Below are 15,442 nucleotides of genomic sequence, written 5' to 3'. Positions count from 1 at the left end.
GTCCGGTTCAGTCACAGCGTTCCCTAGGCTTCCCGGGTCTCACAGCGGCGGGGGCGTGGCCACAGCCTGAGAGGCGGGTTTCCTGTCCAGTCGTAAATAACTTCCGACGTGTGCCGGAAGTTTCTTCGGTGACAATCAGGAAGTCGGCGTGTCGAGAGGCTCGTCCAGGCCGCTGAGGCGGGTTAAGGTCTGAGGGTCGTGTGGAGCCAGGGCGCTGGTCACCAGGTGTTTGGCGTGGTCGGCTCTTATTTCTCACCTGGCAATGGCGACGTACACCTGCATAACTTGCCGGGTGGCGTTCCGCGACGCGGACATGCAGCGGGCCCACTATAAGACGGACTGGCACCGCTACAACCTGCGGCGTAAGGTGGCCAGCATGGCCCCAGTGACCGCCGAGGGCTTCCAGGAGCGAGTGCGGGCGCAGCGGGCCGTAGCGGAGGAGGAGAGCAAGGGCTCGGCCACCTACTGTACTGTTTGCAGTAAGAAGTTTGCATCTTTCAACGCCTACGAGAACCACCTCAAGTCTCGGCGGCACGTTGAGCTGGAGAAGAAGGCCGTGCAGGCAGTGAATCGGAAAGTGGAGATGATGAATGAAAAGAACTTGGAGAAAGGACTGGGCTTGGACAGTGTGGACAAGGATGCCATGAACGCCGCCATCCAGCAGGCCATCAAGGCCCAGCCGTCCATGTCTCCCAAGAAGGCGCCCCCAGCGCCTGCAGAGGAGGCCAGGAGTGCCGTAGCCGTGGGGACTGGTGGCCGTGGGACCCACGACCGAGACCCGAGCGAGAAACCACCCCGGCTCCAGTGGTTTGAACAGCAGGCGAAGAAGTTGGCAAAGCAGCAGGAGGAGGGCAGTGAGGAGGAGGAAGAGGACCTGGATGGAGACGGTGATGGCCCTGTCTGGGCGGGGAGGGTAAAGAGGAACTTGGCCCCCCTTTAGTTTTCAGATTTATACTCGAGATGGGTGTGTGTGTTTGTGTGTTTGAGAGCTTTTAAGTAAAAATGATGAGGGAAGGTGGTTTAGATGCTTTCTGAAGTGCCTTATCTGGCCAGCAGGTTCGGCTGTTTAGTTCACTCAGTTCATTCTCCAAGGCCTAAAACCTTGTCTGGAAAAAGAAGAAGTGCCTAATGCATATTTGGAGAATGAATTGATGCCTTCTCTGTTTTGGATGAGGAAACTTTTTTTTCCTTTTTTTTTTTTAAACGGAGTCTCGCTCTGTCGCCCAGGCTGGAGTGCAGTGGCCGGATCTCGGCTCACCGCAAGCTCCGCCTCCCGGGTTTACATCATTCTCCTGCCTCAGCCTCCCGAGTAGCTGGGACTACAGGCGCCCGCCACCTCGCCCGGCTAGTTTTTGTGTATTTTTTAGTAGAGACGGAGTTTCACCGTGTTAGCCAGGATGGTCTCGATCTCCTGACCTCGTGATCCACCCGTATCGGCCTCCCAAAGTGCTGGGATTACAGGCTTGAGCCACCGCGCCCGGCCTGGATGAGGAGACTTTTAACATACGCACAGGAGGACATCGTCATACCAGCCGCCGTGTTATTTGCTATTCTAGTGGGTTTCCAGTTATGATGGTTTTGCACTTACTTTAGTTGAGTAAAACAGAATGAGGGGATCAAAATCAACTCAGCCAGAAATGTGGAGCTGGAGCCAGCAGCCTCACCTCTTTGACTTTATGAGTTATTTATTCCTTCTTTCCCTCATCCCACATCCTATTAACAGTGCTGGTGTAGGTGTTCATGTCTTTGTCTGTTCGCTCTGCTATAACGAAGTACCAGAGACTGGGTAATTTATGAATAACATAAATGTATTTTCCCGTAGTTCTGCAAATTGGGAAGTCCAAAATCAAGGTGCTGGCAGAGTCAGTGTCTGGTGAGGGCCTGTTCTATCGATGAAGTTTTCTCATGTTATCATGTGGAGGAAGCAGAAGGCAAAGACGGGCTAGTTCCTTGGCACTAATCCATTCATTCGGGATTAGTGCTCGCCTCACTTAATCACCTCCTAAAGGCCCCACCTCTTAATGCCGTTTCATTGATGATTAAGTTTCAACATTTGAATTTTGGGAGGGAAACATGCATTCAAACCATGGCCGTTCATAGAGCACCCCACCAGCACATACACACACCCCACAGTACTCTTGTGAAATAGTAGATAGAGGCATTGTTTTAGCAGTTTATAAAAATATGCAGCCAGAGCTCACGCCTGTAATCCCAGCATTTTGGGAGGCCGAGGCAGACGGATCACGAGGTCAGGAGATCAAGCTATGGTGAAACCTCATGTCTACTAAAAATACAAAAAATTAGCCGGGCGCGGTGGCGGGCGCCTGTAGTGCCAGCTACTCCCGGAGGCTGAGGCAGGAGAATGGCGTGAACCCGGGAGGCGGAGCTTGCAGTGAGCCGAGATGGCGCCACTGCACTCCAGCCTGGGTGACAGAGCGAGACTCCGTCTCACACACACACACACACGCACACACAAATGTATATATATATATTCACCCAGATAGGAGACTCCCTAACTATGTTCAGCACTGGGCTAGGTGCTGTAAGGCATAGGAAAGAAACAAACAAAAGACTCCTATTTCCTGGAAAAGAAAGACTAAAGAATTTCACAGGCATTCAGATGAGTCTGGTAAACAAATAGCTAAAATTGAGATCTTGAAAGAGGAGTTGTCCTTGGGAGTTGGGGGTACGGCTGTTTCTCCAAATATAGGACTGTATCACCGCATGTGATATCTTTGCTTGCTATTACTTTTCTTAAACTTACTATTTCAAAATTCTGGCTTGCAGATTGGGAAGATATTGATTCTGACGAAGAACTGGAATGTGAGGATACTGAAGCAATGGAGGATGGGGTGGAGCAGGATGCAGAGGAGGAAGAGGCTGAGGAAGGCCCACCCCTTGGTGCCATCCCTATTAGGGACTGCTTATTTTGTTCCCATCATTCCAGCTCGCTCATGAAGAATGTGGCTCATATGACCAAAGTCCACAGTTTCTTTATTCCTGATATAGAATATCTTTCAGACATTAAGGGACTGATTAAATACTTGGGTAAGTATAATAGTTTTTCTTTTAATGAGGAAATAATCACATTATTGGGGGACTGGTCTCAAGGGAACATTAGTTTTGCGTTTTTCATCAATCTTTGATATAATTGCTTACTTATTTTGTGAGTGATTTTTGAGTTGTGACAAATAGTGAGATTTAATTGGTTGCAAAAAGCTTTTTTCATATTTTTTCCTTAAATTATTTTTCTAGGAGAGAAAGTTGGTGTTGGAAAGATTTGCTTGTGGTGCAATGAGAAAGGGAAGTCCTTCTACTCCACAGAAGCTGTACAGGCGCATATGAATGACAAAAGCCACTGTAAGCTCTTCACAGATGGCGATGCTGCTTTGGAATTTGCAGACTTCTATGATTTTAGGTAAGCATAATTTGTAACATGAAGTGAAGTGAAGTCATATTTGCTTTGCATTAATATTATGTGTGCCAGTGCTGGATATGTGTTTGGCACTGTGCAACGTATCCTTAATAACACTTATAACACCTCTGTATTAGGCAGTTCTTTCTTTTAGTTGAGAAACTCAGTTTCACAGAGTTTAACACATCTAGTAAAGAGAAGACCTTAGACCCAAACTGAAGTTTGACTTGTTTTTCTTTTTGTTCTGGTTAAATCATCAAGAGTTCAGTTTTGCCCCTTGAACAGAGGTACAGAAATTAGGTTTCACATATTGGGTTCCTGGAGAGTCCTTGATCACCAGCTGTCCCCTGAAGGAGTTGAGACAGTTGCTAAACCAGTCCCAAACCAGGCATCTGATGGTGAGATTATCCCATTGGTGGTTCACCCCTAACTAGAATCTGTTTTTTTTTTTTTTTCTGAGAAAGATTTTTGCTGTCACCCAGGCTGCAGGACAGTGGCACGATCACGGTCTCCTGCAGCCTCAGCTGCCCTGGGCTCAGGTGATCCTCCCACCACAGCCTCCCCAGCAGCTAGTGTGCACCACTATGCCCTGCTAATTTTTGTATTTTTTTGTAGAGATGGGGTTTCGCCGTGTTACCCAGGCTGGTCTTGAACTCCTGGGCCCAAGTGATCTACCTGCCTTAGCCTGGGATTACACGTGTGAGATAACCATGCCTGGCCCTAACTAGAATCTTGAATAATTTGTATGTCATTTAGCAAATGTATGTTAAGTACTTGTGAACAACTAGTTGTCAAAATTCCTGTGAGCTAGCACAGGAGATAAGCAGATGTGTATAATTACCATGCCAGGCGTGCATAGTCCAAGTGATACAATGTTCAGAAAAGTCTCAGTCTTTTAAGTCTTGCTTTTGCATTTTCTTCCTGATTTCCCATTTTGCAGCTGGAGACTTGCAGTTGGTGGACATGACTGGGAGGAGGTAGAGGGGAGGATTAGAGGCTATGGCAGTAGAGAAGACAATGAATTCTGCTGGTGGTGGGAAGCATCCTCTTTCAGTATTTATCCCTCTCAAGTTTCCTTTTAGACACCAATGTTTATAACCTTTTGACTGATGTTGTCATCAGAGTGATCAAAGCAAATACCATGGATAGAGTCAAGCAGCTGCCATCAGCAGTAGGCTTGGAATGCCCAGCACTCAGTCTGTCATCCTGTGGTTATATTCAGGATCCTACCCAGTCTCACAGATTTCAGTATCTTCTGCAGGCCCATGACCCCCACATTTATGTCTCTAGTATAGCCTTCCCTGTAGCTATAGACTGAAGATATCCAGCTACCTCCTTGATATTTCTACTTGTGTCTAAAAGGGATCGTTAACCTGTCCAAAATCAACTCCTGCTATGCATCCTAATCTGCTGCCTGTAAGTAAATGGCATCTCTGTCCTTCTAGTTACTTAAGCCAAATGCCAGGTAGTCTTCCTTTATTCTTCTGTTTTCTTTCATGTTTACTTTAGAATCTATCACCAAATCCTGCTTTAACTACTTTTGCACTATCTATCTTCAGAGGCTGACTGCTTCTCACTACTTCTACTGCTCCTACCCAGGTCCAGGGCACCATCCTCTTTTGCCTGACTTCCTACAGTAGCCTCCTGCTTACATTCTTACTACCCGCCATGTTCTATTCTCAAAACTGTAACTAGGGGGATCCTTTTAAAACACTAGGTGAGGTCAAACTCTGCTCAGATTCTTTCAAAGACTACCTATCTTACTCAAAGTAAAAGCCAAAGTATAATGTCCTGCAAGGCCCTGCACATGATCTGGAGCCTCTGTGGGTCTGTTGTGTTGTATTAGTTGCTCTCTGGATTCCTAACTCTTTCTCTAATGCATCAAGTGTGTTTCTCGGGACCTTTGCATTTGCTGCTATATTTGTTTATAGTATTTGCTCAGATATTCACTTGACTTGTCCCTCACTTCTTGCAGGCATTGACATAAATTTCACCTTCTCAATGTGGCCTTTTTTGACCACCTTCCGTAAAATAACACCTATCCAATCCTTTTGATCCTGTTTTATTTTTCCTTATATTCCCTACTACCATTGTGTGTATTGTATATTATTTGTTTATTGTCTCCTCCTTCTAGACTCTAAGCTTCAAGCCCTAGCCTTTTGTTGTTGTTACTGTTGTTCTTTACTGGGTGTTGCTTAACCATTAGTTTGAATTAAAGTATGTAACTGATGGAACTGGTTCTCCCTTAGTCCAAATGATGTATTTTTCATTCCATTTACAGTTTTATTCTGTTGGTGCCTAGAAATGAGAAATTATGTGAGCCTTTCTTCCTAAAAATGAATATTAAATGATTTGTTTTCCTTAAGAAAATAAAAGTTAGCCAAGTGTGGTGGCATGAGCCTGTAGTCCCAGCTGCTCAGGAGGCTGAGGTAAGAGGATCACCAGAAGCCAGGAGTTTCAGGCCAGCCTCGGTGACATAGTGAGACCCTGTCTCTGGGGGGAGAAAAAAAAGGTGATAATGCTTAGTAAAGAAAACTTGGAAAATAGAAAGCTTTTACATACAAAGCTGGTGTTCATGGAGTGCTTACCTGCCAGACACTGTTCTAATAAGCATTTTATGTGGATTCACTCAGCTAAAAAATGACAAATTACCTATAATTTTACTCCCCTTCACAAGGTAACTTGTTTACTTATTTTGGACCTGAAACTTTTTATTGAATAATAAACTTACAGAAAAGTACATATATGTATACAACTGGCCCTCTGTAGTCATAGGTTCTCCATCTGTGCATCCAAACTATAGTGTTCAAAAAAAATTTTGTCCATACTAACATCCACAGACTTATTTTTCTTGTTATTATTCCCTAAACAGTACTGTGTAACAACTATTTACATAGCATTTACTATGTTTTAGGTATTATAAGTAATATAGAGATGATTTAAAGCATGCAATGATTTAGGTTATATGCAAATGTTATACCATTTTATATCAGCGACTCGAACATCTGCAAATTTTAGTATCCTAGGGAGGTCCTGGAACCAATCCCCCATGGATACCAAGGGATGACCGTACTTGTGATATCACAACTCAGTTTAGTGAAATTTTAAATATAACTAGTACCTAGATCAACAAACAGCATGTTAATAATCCCCTGACATTTCCCTTGTGTGTCCTTCCAGAAACTACCCCTCCTTTCTCCAGGGGTAACTACTATTCTGACTTATAGCTGCATAGATTGATTTTGCCTGTTTTTGTACTTTATATGTAAATGGAATCACAAAGAATGTACTCTTGGGTCTGACTTCTTTTGCTCAACTTTCTGTTTGGGAGACCCATCCATACTATTTTATATAGTTGGAGAGAGTTCTTATTGTTACAGAGTGTTCTGTTCAGTGCTCCACAACATCTAGTCTAAGGCTAATACACATCTGAGTGGTTTCTAGTTTGGGGCTATTACAAGCAACGCTGCCACATCATTCTAGTGTGTCTTTGGCAAATGTTTATAGGTTATCTTTTGTTTGTATATGTAGGAGTTGGGCCAGAGGATATACATATGTTCAATTTTAGAAAATACTGTCAAATTGTTTTCCAAAGTGGTTTTCTATACTTCCACTTGTAGTGAGGGAGAGTTTTTCATTTTAGCAACTTTGGTGGGTGTGTAGTCGCTTTAATTTGCATCTCCCTGATGATGATTAGTGCAATCAAGAGCCTTTTTATGTATTCATTGGCCATTTGGATATCTTTTTGTGAGGTATCTGATCAAGTATTTGTCTATTTTCTTATTAGGTTGTGTGGTTTACTGTTAATAATTTAATGTACACTCTTCCTATTATTTTTCATGTGTATCTATGAATAGCATTTGTCAACATTTTTAGGAATATGGAGATTCTTCTGGACCTGCACTGTCCAATATAGTAATTACTAGGTATACCCATATAGCTATTTAAATAAATGGAAAGTTTAATTAAAAATTTAAACATTCAGTTCTTCAGTCAGACTACCTGCATTTCAAAGTTCAGTGCCGAAAAGCTCATGTGACTGCAGTTACTGTATCAGACACCAAGACATATTGATAGAACGTTTTCCGTCATCACAGAGTGCGGTTGGACAGCACTGTGCTATAACTTGTTTTTATAATGGTTAAATTGAGTATAGCTGCATGTCCAGCTGTACGTTCTCCTTCTTTTCTTCTCTGTTAGGCAGCCTTTCTAGGGAAAAACAAATAGAATTCTGTTATAGGTCATTTGCTCACTTCTACTACAGACAAAATGCTAATGAGTTGTTTTCTCCCAAAACCTTTTAGCTGGTAGTTCCTACAGCTGCTTCCTGCCCTCTCCCTTTTAGGTAGCTTAGGAAGTTTGCCACATTTGCAAATAAAGTTTATGTCTTTTAGTTCCATTTGAGGTATCAGTCTATTTATTAGTGCAACTTCTTTGTTACAGGAGTAGCTACCCAGATCACAAGGAAGGGAAGGACCCCAGTGAGGCTGAAGAGTTGCCCTCAGAAAAGAACTTGGAATATGATGATGAAACCATGGAATTGATTCTGCCTTCTGGTAAGTGCATTTGTCAAAAATAAACAGCTTAATGCCAGTGGGACTGAGGGAGAAGCATATCTCCATCAATTACCTGCCATACTGAGGGAAATAGACCATAAAGCTTAAGGTATATGTTTGGGTTTTCACGTACAGTGTAAACCCTGAAGGTTGCTGCTCAGCTCTAAGTTGGCTGTTGTGTTTAAATTTGATCAGTGTTTTTGTTCATTTCTGGGTTATGACTCAGAATGTTTGATCAGGCATTTCTTTTCTTTCTTTTTTTTTTTTTTAGATGTAGACTTTTCCTATTCTGTCTTTATCTATTTTTTTTGGTCCTGTCTAGGTTTCTCTTGTTAATTGTAACCTTACTGTTATTCTTTGAACTGATTCCTGTTTCCTTTTGTTGCTCAGACTTCCAAATGGTAGTTTGGTGTGGGTGTATCTGACTCACGGTGGAAATTTATCCACCATGAGGTGTGAAAAGAAGAAGAATAACCATGAATGTGAGAAGCATACATGGTTGTTTATTGTGTAGGAAGAAAGAATCGTGATTAACTGATAATAATAGGAGAAGCTACAGAAGACATGTTTCAGAAATGAAAGGGGATGGAAAGGTAGAGATGATAATAAGATCTTAATATCTGATATTTACTGAGCAGTTAGCACATTCAGGCAGATGTATTTGTCTTTATAGGCCAACATGGAGTTAGATTCCAGCATCTTCATTTTGCATATGAAGCTTAGAGAGGCTGAGTAACTTACCAGGATCACATACCTAATCAGTAAAGCCTTTTTCCAATATCCATATACTACTTCGGGAGATTTGCAGTAATGGTGCAGGCAGGAACAACATACCCTGCTGGTGGAGAGGTCTGCAATGAAGCAGCCTTGTCTTACGCCTTTCCACACAGAATGTCACTGCTTAGGTACAGATGGCTATCTTTAGCTCAGAATGATAACCTTGTAAGGCCAAGAGCTGCTTTAGAGTGTGGCAATAGGAGGAAAGGTCAGGCAGAACCTATTTTGAAGATGACAGTTCTTTCTACCGTGATAAGCAGGTTATAATGCAATATATTATCATGGCCTATCTAATACACAATGGTAAAATGTAAATCCCAGAGAACTTTTTCTAGTCTTTCTCTGGTGACAGTACCCATAGAGAACATCAGAAATATGTTTAATAATTTATTTTCCAGAACTATATGTTTACCTTGTTGTCTCCTTAGCTTCTGCTTCTTAAACGGGAGAATCAGATAACCATAGACCTTAAATAAATTGAATAAGACAATCCTAGTACAATAGTGTCTACCATGTAGTAGGATCACCATAGTGTTTGCTTTATTTAGCATCTACTTTAGCACAATATATTACAAAACTTAGCATAACATGAGCATATCTATTTAAGAAATCTAGGATGTTTCAGAGAAGTTTTCATCTAGACTTTAAATTTTTGAAACTTATAAAAAATAAAGAATCCTCAGCTTTGTCCTGGGTGATTGAGTTTTTTAAGGTATCTAAAAAGATACTCATTTTGACTGCCAAAGCCAAGCCCATTTTTGGCTTTGGCTAGCCTTAGAAAGATATTGGAGAGGTCTTCCTCTCCCATATCCAGATGGCTTAGTAACTCCTAAATGTCTTTTCAGTATTTTTTTGTATTCATTTGTCTGTGTCACCATTCCTCCTGTCTGGTCATCTCTTATCTGGTTTCCACATGACCACCAAAACATTCTTTCTGAAACACCAGTAGATTTTCTTTACCCTCTGTAGTTCCTCCCCTGGGAGCCATTGCCTTTAGGGTAACTTTGAGTTTCTCTCTACTGGTCCCTCAGGTGTGTAGTGCTATTCCTCTATCCACCCACATAGAGTTTTCTTCCTCTGGGCATTTGCATGTGTGGAACCTCTGTTATTCCTACTTTTCTTGTAAGATTCAACTTATTTAGATTCAACCGTCTGGGAAGGCTTCCTGAACTCATCTCCTGTCCATTTACTGGGTAACAAGAGTCTCTCCCCTGCTGCTGGGACACTAAATCTAGTTGCTCAGATTGGACTTCAATAAAATCAAGCAGGCTATCTCAAAGCCAATGACAAAAAGTAGCCACTAGAGGGCACTGTGAGCATTTATTTTGAAGATTGTGGTCTTGAAGGTGTTTTTTGGATTTCCTTCGTTGCTCTTCAGCTCTTATGGAGTAAGTTGGTACGAAAGGCCCATTCAATTGGATGGCAGAAATTGTAAGGCTGTTTGTTAAGAAGGAGTGAACATTAGCCTGGTGTGATGGTGTGTGCCTATAGTCTCAGCTAAGGCAGGAGGATCACTTGAGCCCAGGAAGTCAAGAGTCAAGGCTGCAGTGAGTCATGATCATGCTACTGCACTCCAGCCTGGGTGATAGAACAATACCCTGTCTCCAAAAAACAAAAAAAGAAAAAAAGGAGTGGACAGTCCGTAAGTGGTTACTGCTGTGTCAAAAGCTAGATGGACAGGTTGCGTGCTTCACCATGACTTAGACATAACCAATCCCTTATTTATTGGGCAGTCACACTGTGTTCTGGAAAATATTTTTCCTTGATGAGGGCCTTCAAGTGTAGCTGTCCTTAGCTCATCATACTTGGTGCTAATATCAGGTGGTTACTGTCATTGGCATAGGGCAGGGGTAGCTCTGAATGCTGTTTTCAGTTCCTTCTTACCAACTGTTGGAAACCTTGGCATTGAGTAATGAAGCCATTTCAAGGACGCTTTAAAAGGCCAACCTTCTGTAGGATGTATTTCCACATGTTGCTTAAGAATATAAATATATTAAATTCTTATGTATTAATGACCAACATTATCACCTTGCAAACCTGGAGTGTCCAGACCTAACATTATAAATAGAACATCACAGCAAACAATGCTGGAATTTCCTGTAGACCCTCCATTTAAGCTTGCGGTTTTATCTGTCAACTACATCTCACTGATTTCTTGTGGTCTAAGAGCTTTGTTAACTGTTACGCTGTCAAAACATTCAGGTTTAGGGAAAATGTTTTTATCCACACTGGTATCCAAAGACCATGTCTTTGAATCAAAAGGTTCTTTTTGTCATCTCTTGAGTATGATAACAAAACAAGCAACTGAAAGTAACTACTTTTGCATATCTGTATAGCAAACAAATTATTTTCCAGTTGTTTTGGCAGGTATAGGGACTTAAAACAACCAAAATAATTTTCTTATGCAAATTAAAAGTCTGGATCCTAAAAGCAAATACAGACTTCCACAATATTTATAGTATCTGGTTCATGGTCGTTTTACACAAAAGATTCTGAAAGCAATGGCTTTACATAAGTAAATATAAACCTTTCCTGGAAACTGTACACAGGGTTCTACCTAGCCAAATATCCTTTATTCATTTTCAGTGGAAATGGCTTTTATCATGCCTTATGTATATGCTGTTGTTAAATATCTGCATGGTTATGTCTGTCTGGGAAGATATTTGATTGCTTTTGTCCTAATTAATATTCTTGTGAAAGGATAGCGTGTATTTAGTAAGCTTTTAGGTAATGCTGATGACACTGGCCTAGGGACCACCTTTGGAGAGGCACTGTTATAAGGGAGCCTGGAATTAGTCATCTCTAAACCCAGCCCCCTTCAGGTCATCTCCCCTGAACTTATGACACAGGGGTTGGGACATTTTCCCTGAAAAGGGCCAGAGGTGATCGTTAAGGCCTTGTGTACCATTCTGTCTCTGCAGCAGCTTCCCACCTCTGCTGTTGTAGCAAGCACCAAAGCAGCGAGAGACGATACCTACACAGTTGAGCATGGCTGTGTGGCAGTAGAACAAACTAAAACAGGTGATTGGCAAGATTGGGTTCTCTGGCTGTAGTTTGCCACCCCTAGACTAATATATCAGATGTGCCTCACCCTTAAATAGGAACCTTGAATTGTTCTTCCAGTAGATTATTCCAGCTACAGAATTTCCAACTAGTGGCCAATACCTTTGTCCCATAGTTTTTTTATTTGAAATATGCAGAGTCTGTTTTCTTTTTTCTCACTCTGTTACAAGTTAGTGGGCCTATGAGATAATGAGATATACAATCATATGTTGTAATGACATGAGCATACTTTGAAAATTAAATTTAGAAATTCATTTCTGAAAGCATGATTGACTCACATAGTTTTACCAGATCCTACTAAATAAGCAAAAGCTATAGACAGCATTCAGCTTAATCATCTTTTAAAATTCAAATTGACCAGGTGATTTCCATCATTTAGGAAGCAATAGGTCAGGGTTACTCAGCCTTGGCACCATTGACATTTTGGACTAGATAATTTTTTGTTATGGGGGCTGTCCTGTGCATTTAAAGATGTTTAATAGCATCTCTGGCCTCTACCCTCTAGGTGCCAGTAGTAACCTCTAGCTGTAACAACCAAAAATGTCTTTAATCAGTGCCAAATGTCCCTTGCTGGGTAAAATCCCCATTGGAGAATCACTGCAATAGAGAATTTAAGCAAAGGAAAGGTGGATTGATTTCTATTTTAGATCCTGACTGTGGCTTGTAGACCCAAACATCAGAACTGCTCTCTGTGCTTAATCTTCTTCCCATATATATGTATAATTTTTATTTATTTATATATATAAAATGCTAAAAATCTCTTATCTCCTAGGGCCCTATTATCTGTATTAGTAGGGGTTTCTATGTGTATTTTTGGGGATTGTATGCAAGTAAGTACACAATGCTAAGTTTTTCACTTAACGGTGACTTGCCATTCTCTTTTTAAAATATCTATTGTTTGGTTTTCTTTTTTTTTGCATACTTTCTTTCTTTCACTTTTTCATTTTTATTTTACATGCTGCTTCATCTTTCTTTAGTAGGTAGAACAACTGTTTCTTCTGGTACATCGATTTTCCATCTAGATATACTAAAAGATCTGATTTGGAAAGCCCTTGCTTTATAGCTCTGCCTTGAAAAAACTATCCAACTCATTGTTTCAGTATTGCTCTTTTGAAAAACAGGTGCCAGAGTGGGTCATCGCTCCTTGATGAGATACTACAAACAGCGATTTGGCTTGTCCAGAGCTGTGGCAGTTGCCAAAAATCGGAAGGCCGTGGGCCGAGTACTTCAGCAGTACAGAGCCCTGGGATGGACTGGCAGCACAGGTACATTGATCTTTACAACTGCAGACCAGTCTAAGAACTTATATTTCTAGCAGGGGTCTGAGGAAAGTTGTTCCCATTTATGTTGTCCTTGTGGATCCTCTCTGGGGGTAACTTAACCTCTTGGCTCCAGGGATTTCCATTACCACTTGATATGTTTAAGGCAATAAGCCCAAAGTGCTATGACTTAGAAATTTCATATTCCTGGCACAGCAATTTTATATACCATTAACTTTTTCAGAAGATAATAGTTACAAAAAGAATTATTTAGTAATCACCAAAGGTTGAAATTATCCTGGAGGTTACGCAGAGGAATCAGACAGTATCCTAGTGGTTAATAGCTTGAGCTGTGGAGTCAAACGTGACTTATGTGATGTACTTAGAGGTTCTTATATGATAAGCATGAGTAGTTTAATTAATATAAGCTTCTGTTTCCTCATTTATAAAACAGAGATGATAGTAATAAGACCTACTTCTTAGAGTTGAGTGGGTTGAATGTCATGCATGTGTGATATAGTGCATGCCCATCGTCAAGGTTAGCCGTCAGTCCCCTTTTTTGTATTTTTCCCGTAGAATATTTAGCAAAAGTTAGAAGAGTAAAGCATGCCACTGCAATTGTTGAGCTTTGAAACCTCATCAATATGATACTCTTTACATCTATTCTGATGTGTCTGCTGGATGAAGCTGGTTATATCCTTAGATCTTCAGGGAAAGCATCTATCCAACTAGAGGACTGTGGAGAAGATAAGAGGAGGGCTGCTTTCTGATGGCCTGGGAAGCTCTAGGCAACTAAAATCCATTTGAAATGCCACTGTGTTTATATGTAGTTTCCTTCATTGTGGCTACTTGTGAGCTGTGTGGCCGCTTGAATCTGGCAGAGACTTGACTTCATCTTACTCTTATCAGGAAGTATTGTCTGACTCGATTAATAGCTTCTGCCTTTCTGATTAATGGGGCTTCACCTTTTGGGCTTATAGATGCTTCCAGATAATGAAAACTAAAGATGCTAATCCCAGAGAAATGTATATATACAAAAGTTCTGGTATGCAATTCTGGGGTCCACAGAGACCCTTGAGGCCCATGGTTTAGAGACCCCAAGTTAGCAACTCTGTTTTAAATACAAGAACCCAGTTACCCCAAACTAACCTTTTGAATTCTCTGCCAAGGTTGGATTTTTCTCTGATCACAAATAACAGACCTTTGCCTAATTTCTTAACCGCCTTCCAATCATAGGAGCGGCTCTTATGCGAGAGCGAGACATGCAATATGTCCAAAGGATGAAATCAAAATGGATGCTGAAGACAGGAATGAAGAACAATGCCACCAAGCAGATGCACTTTCGGGTCCAAGTGAGGTTCTGAGAGTCTGCTGGGATTGAGCGATCATCTCCTGCCCAAGTTTCCTCCTTGCCCTGAGGACCAGTGAAAGCCAGATCATAGGAGAGACCCTTTTGCTGCTACTTCATTGGTTCTGACCTAATAATAAAAGTTAGAATCATATGAGTTTTCAGATGTCATTTTTGAATAGTGTTGAAAGGTTATGTTTTCACAAGGTAAGTCCTGTGTCTACTGGACCCTGGGACTTGCACTGCTGCCTGACAGTTGCTTCATCGCCTCAACTTTAAATGATTTATGGTTGTCAGAGTACTGTGAGGAATCAGGAATGACTTGTGTGCCCCAAACTTACTAACTTTCCAAGGAACTCACCATGTCATGGCACTGGGACCTATGTAAGGGGGCTTGAAGCCTTATGTAGGGGCAAAGTTGAATGTCGCTTATGGAATGTATCGTGGCACAGGAGGTAGTGAATATCTCTGGGCACTTGCATTAAATCCAGGCTAAGTTAAAAAGCACATCCATAGCTTGCCGTAAAGGTTTTCTATTTCTAAATGGGAATGCACAGAGTGACTGCTATGTACTCTGATGCCGTTTCCAGTGGTGCAGTTACTCTAGGACGAAAGTAAAGGTAAAATGCTTAGGTATCATTTTAGAAAGGCTACCTCAGGGTCAAATCTTGGGAGAAATTCTCAGTTTAGGTGGCTTAGAGGAAGGCACTAATATATTGAAAACGAAGCTAAACATGAAGTTCAAATCCATTTGAGTTATCTTTGTGACCTTGGAAAAGTGACTTGGCTTTTTAAATCTGTAAAATGGAGGTTTTATTATCTCACAGGTTGTTGGGGTTAAAGAAATCTGCTAAAGGACCAGACAGTCATTGAGTCCCTGGCACAGAGTTAGTATTTAAAGTTCTCTTTTACAGAGCAAACCCGCCACACTGAGTAAGGCATGGTGAGATTTAGTCAGTGCAGTATTCTGAGTAGTGGGTTCGAGCATGCCAGGAGAATGTGGTTGCCCTCACGGTGTATTAAC

The 15,442-nt window shown here is 41.5% G+C and overlaps 1 protein-coding gene across 1 annotated transcript; it reads left to right on the top strand.

Moving 5' to 3' along the window:
- The first annotated feature begins 158 nt into the window (after positions 1-158).
- ZNF622 (zinc finger protein 622) lies at positions 159-14,543 on the top strand. Its single transcript, NM_001260691.1, has 6 exons — positions 159-887; positions 2,788-3,048; positions 3,256-3,418; positions 7,859-7,971; positions 12,933-13,076; positions 14,307-14,543. Exons 1-6 carry the CDS (start codon positions 263-265, stop codon positions 14,432-14,434), a joined length of 1,434 nt encoding a protein of 477 aa, NP_001247620.1. The 5' UTR covers positions 159-262; the 3' UTR covers positions 14,435-14,543.
- Positions 14,544-15,442: the final 899 nt, after the last annotated feature.

Source organism: Macaca mulatta, chromosome 6, assembly GCF_049350105.2.
Source record: "Macaca mulatta isolate MMU2019108-1 chromosome 6, T2T-MMU8v2.0, whole genome shotgun sequence".
Taxonomy (NCBI): domain Eukaryota; kingdom Metazoa; phylum Chordata; class Mammalia; order Primates; family Cercopithecidae; genus Macaca; species Macaca mulatta.
Note: the sequence above shows the minus strand (reverse complement) of the source record. Positions and strands in the feature narration are given on the sequence as shown.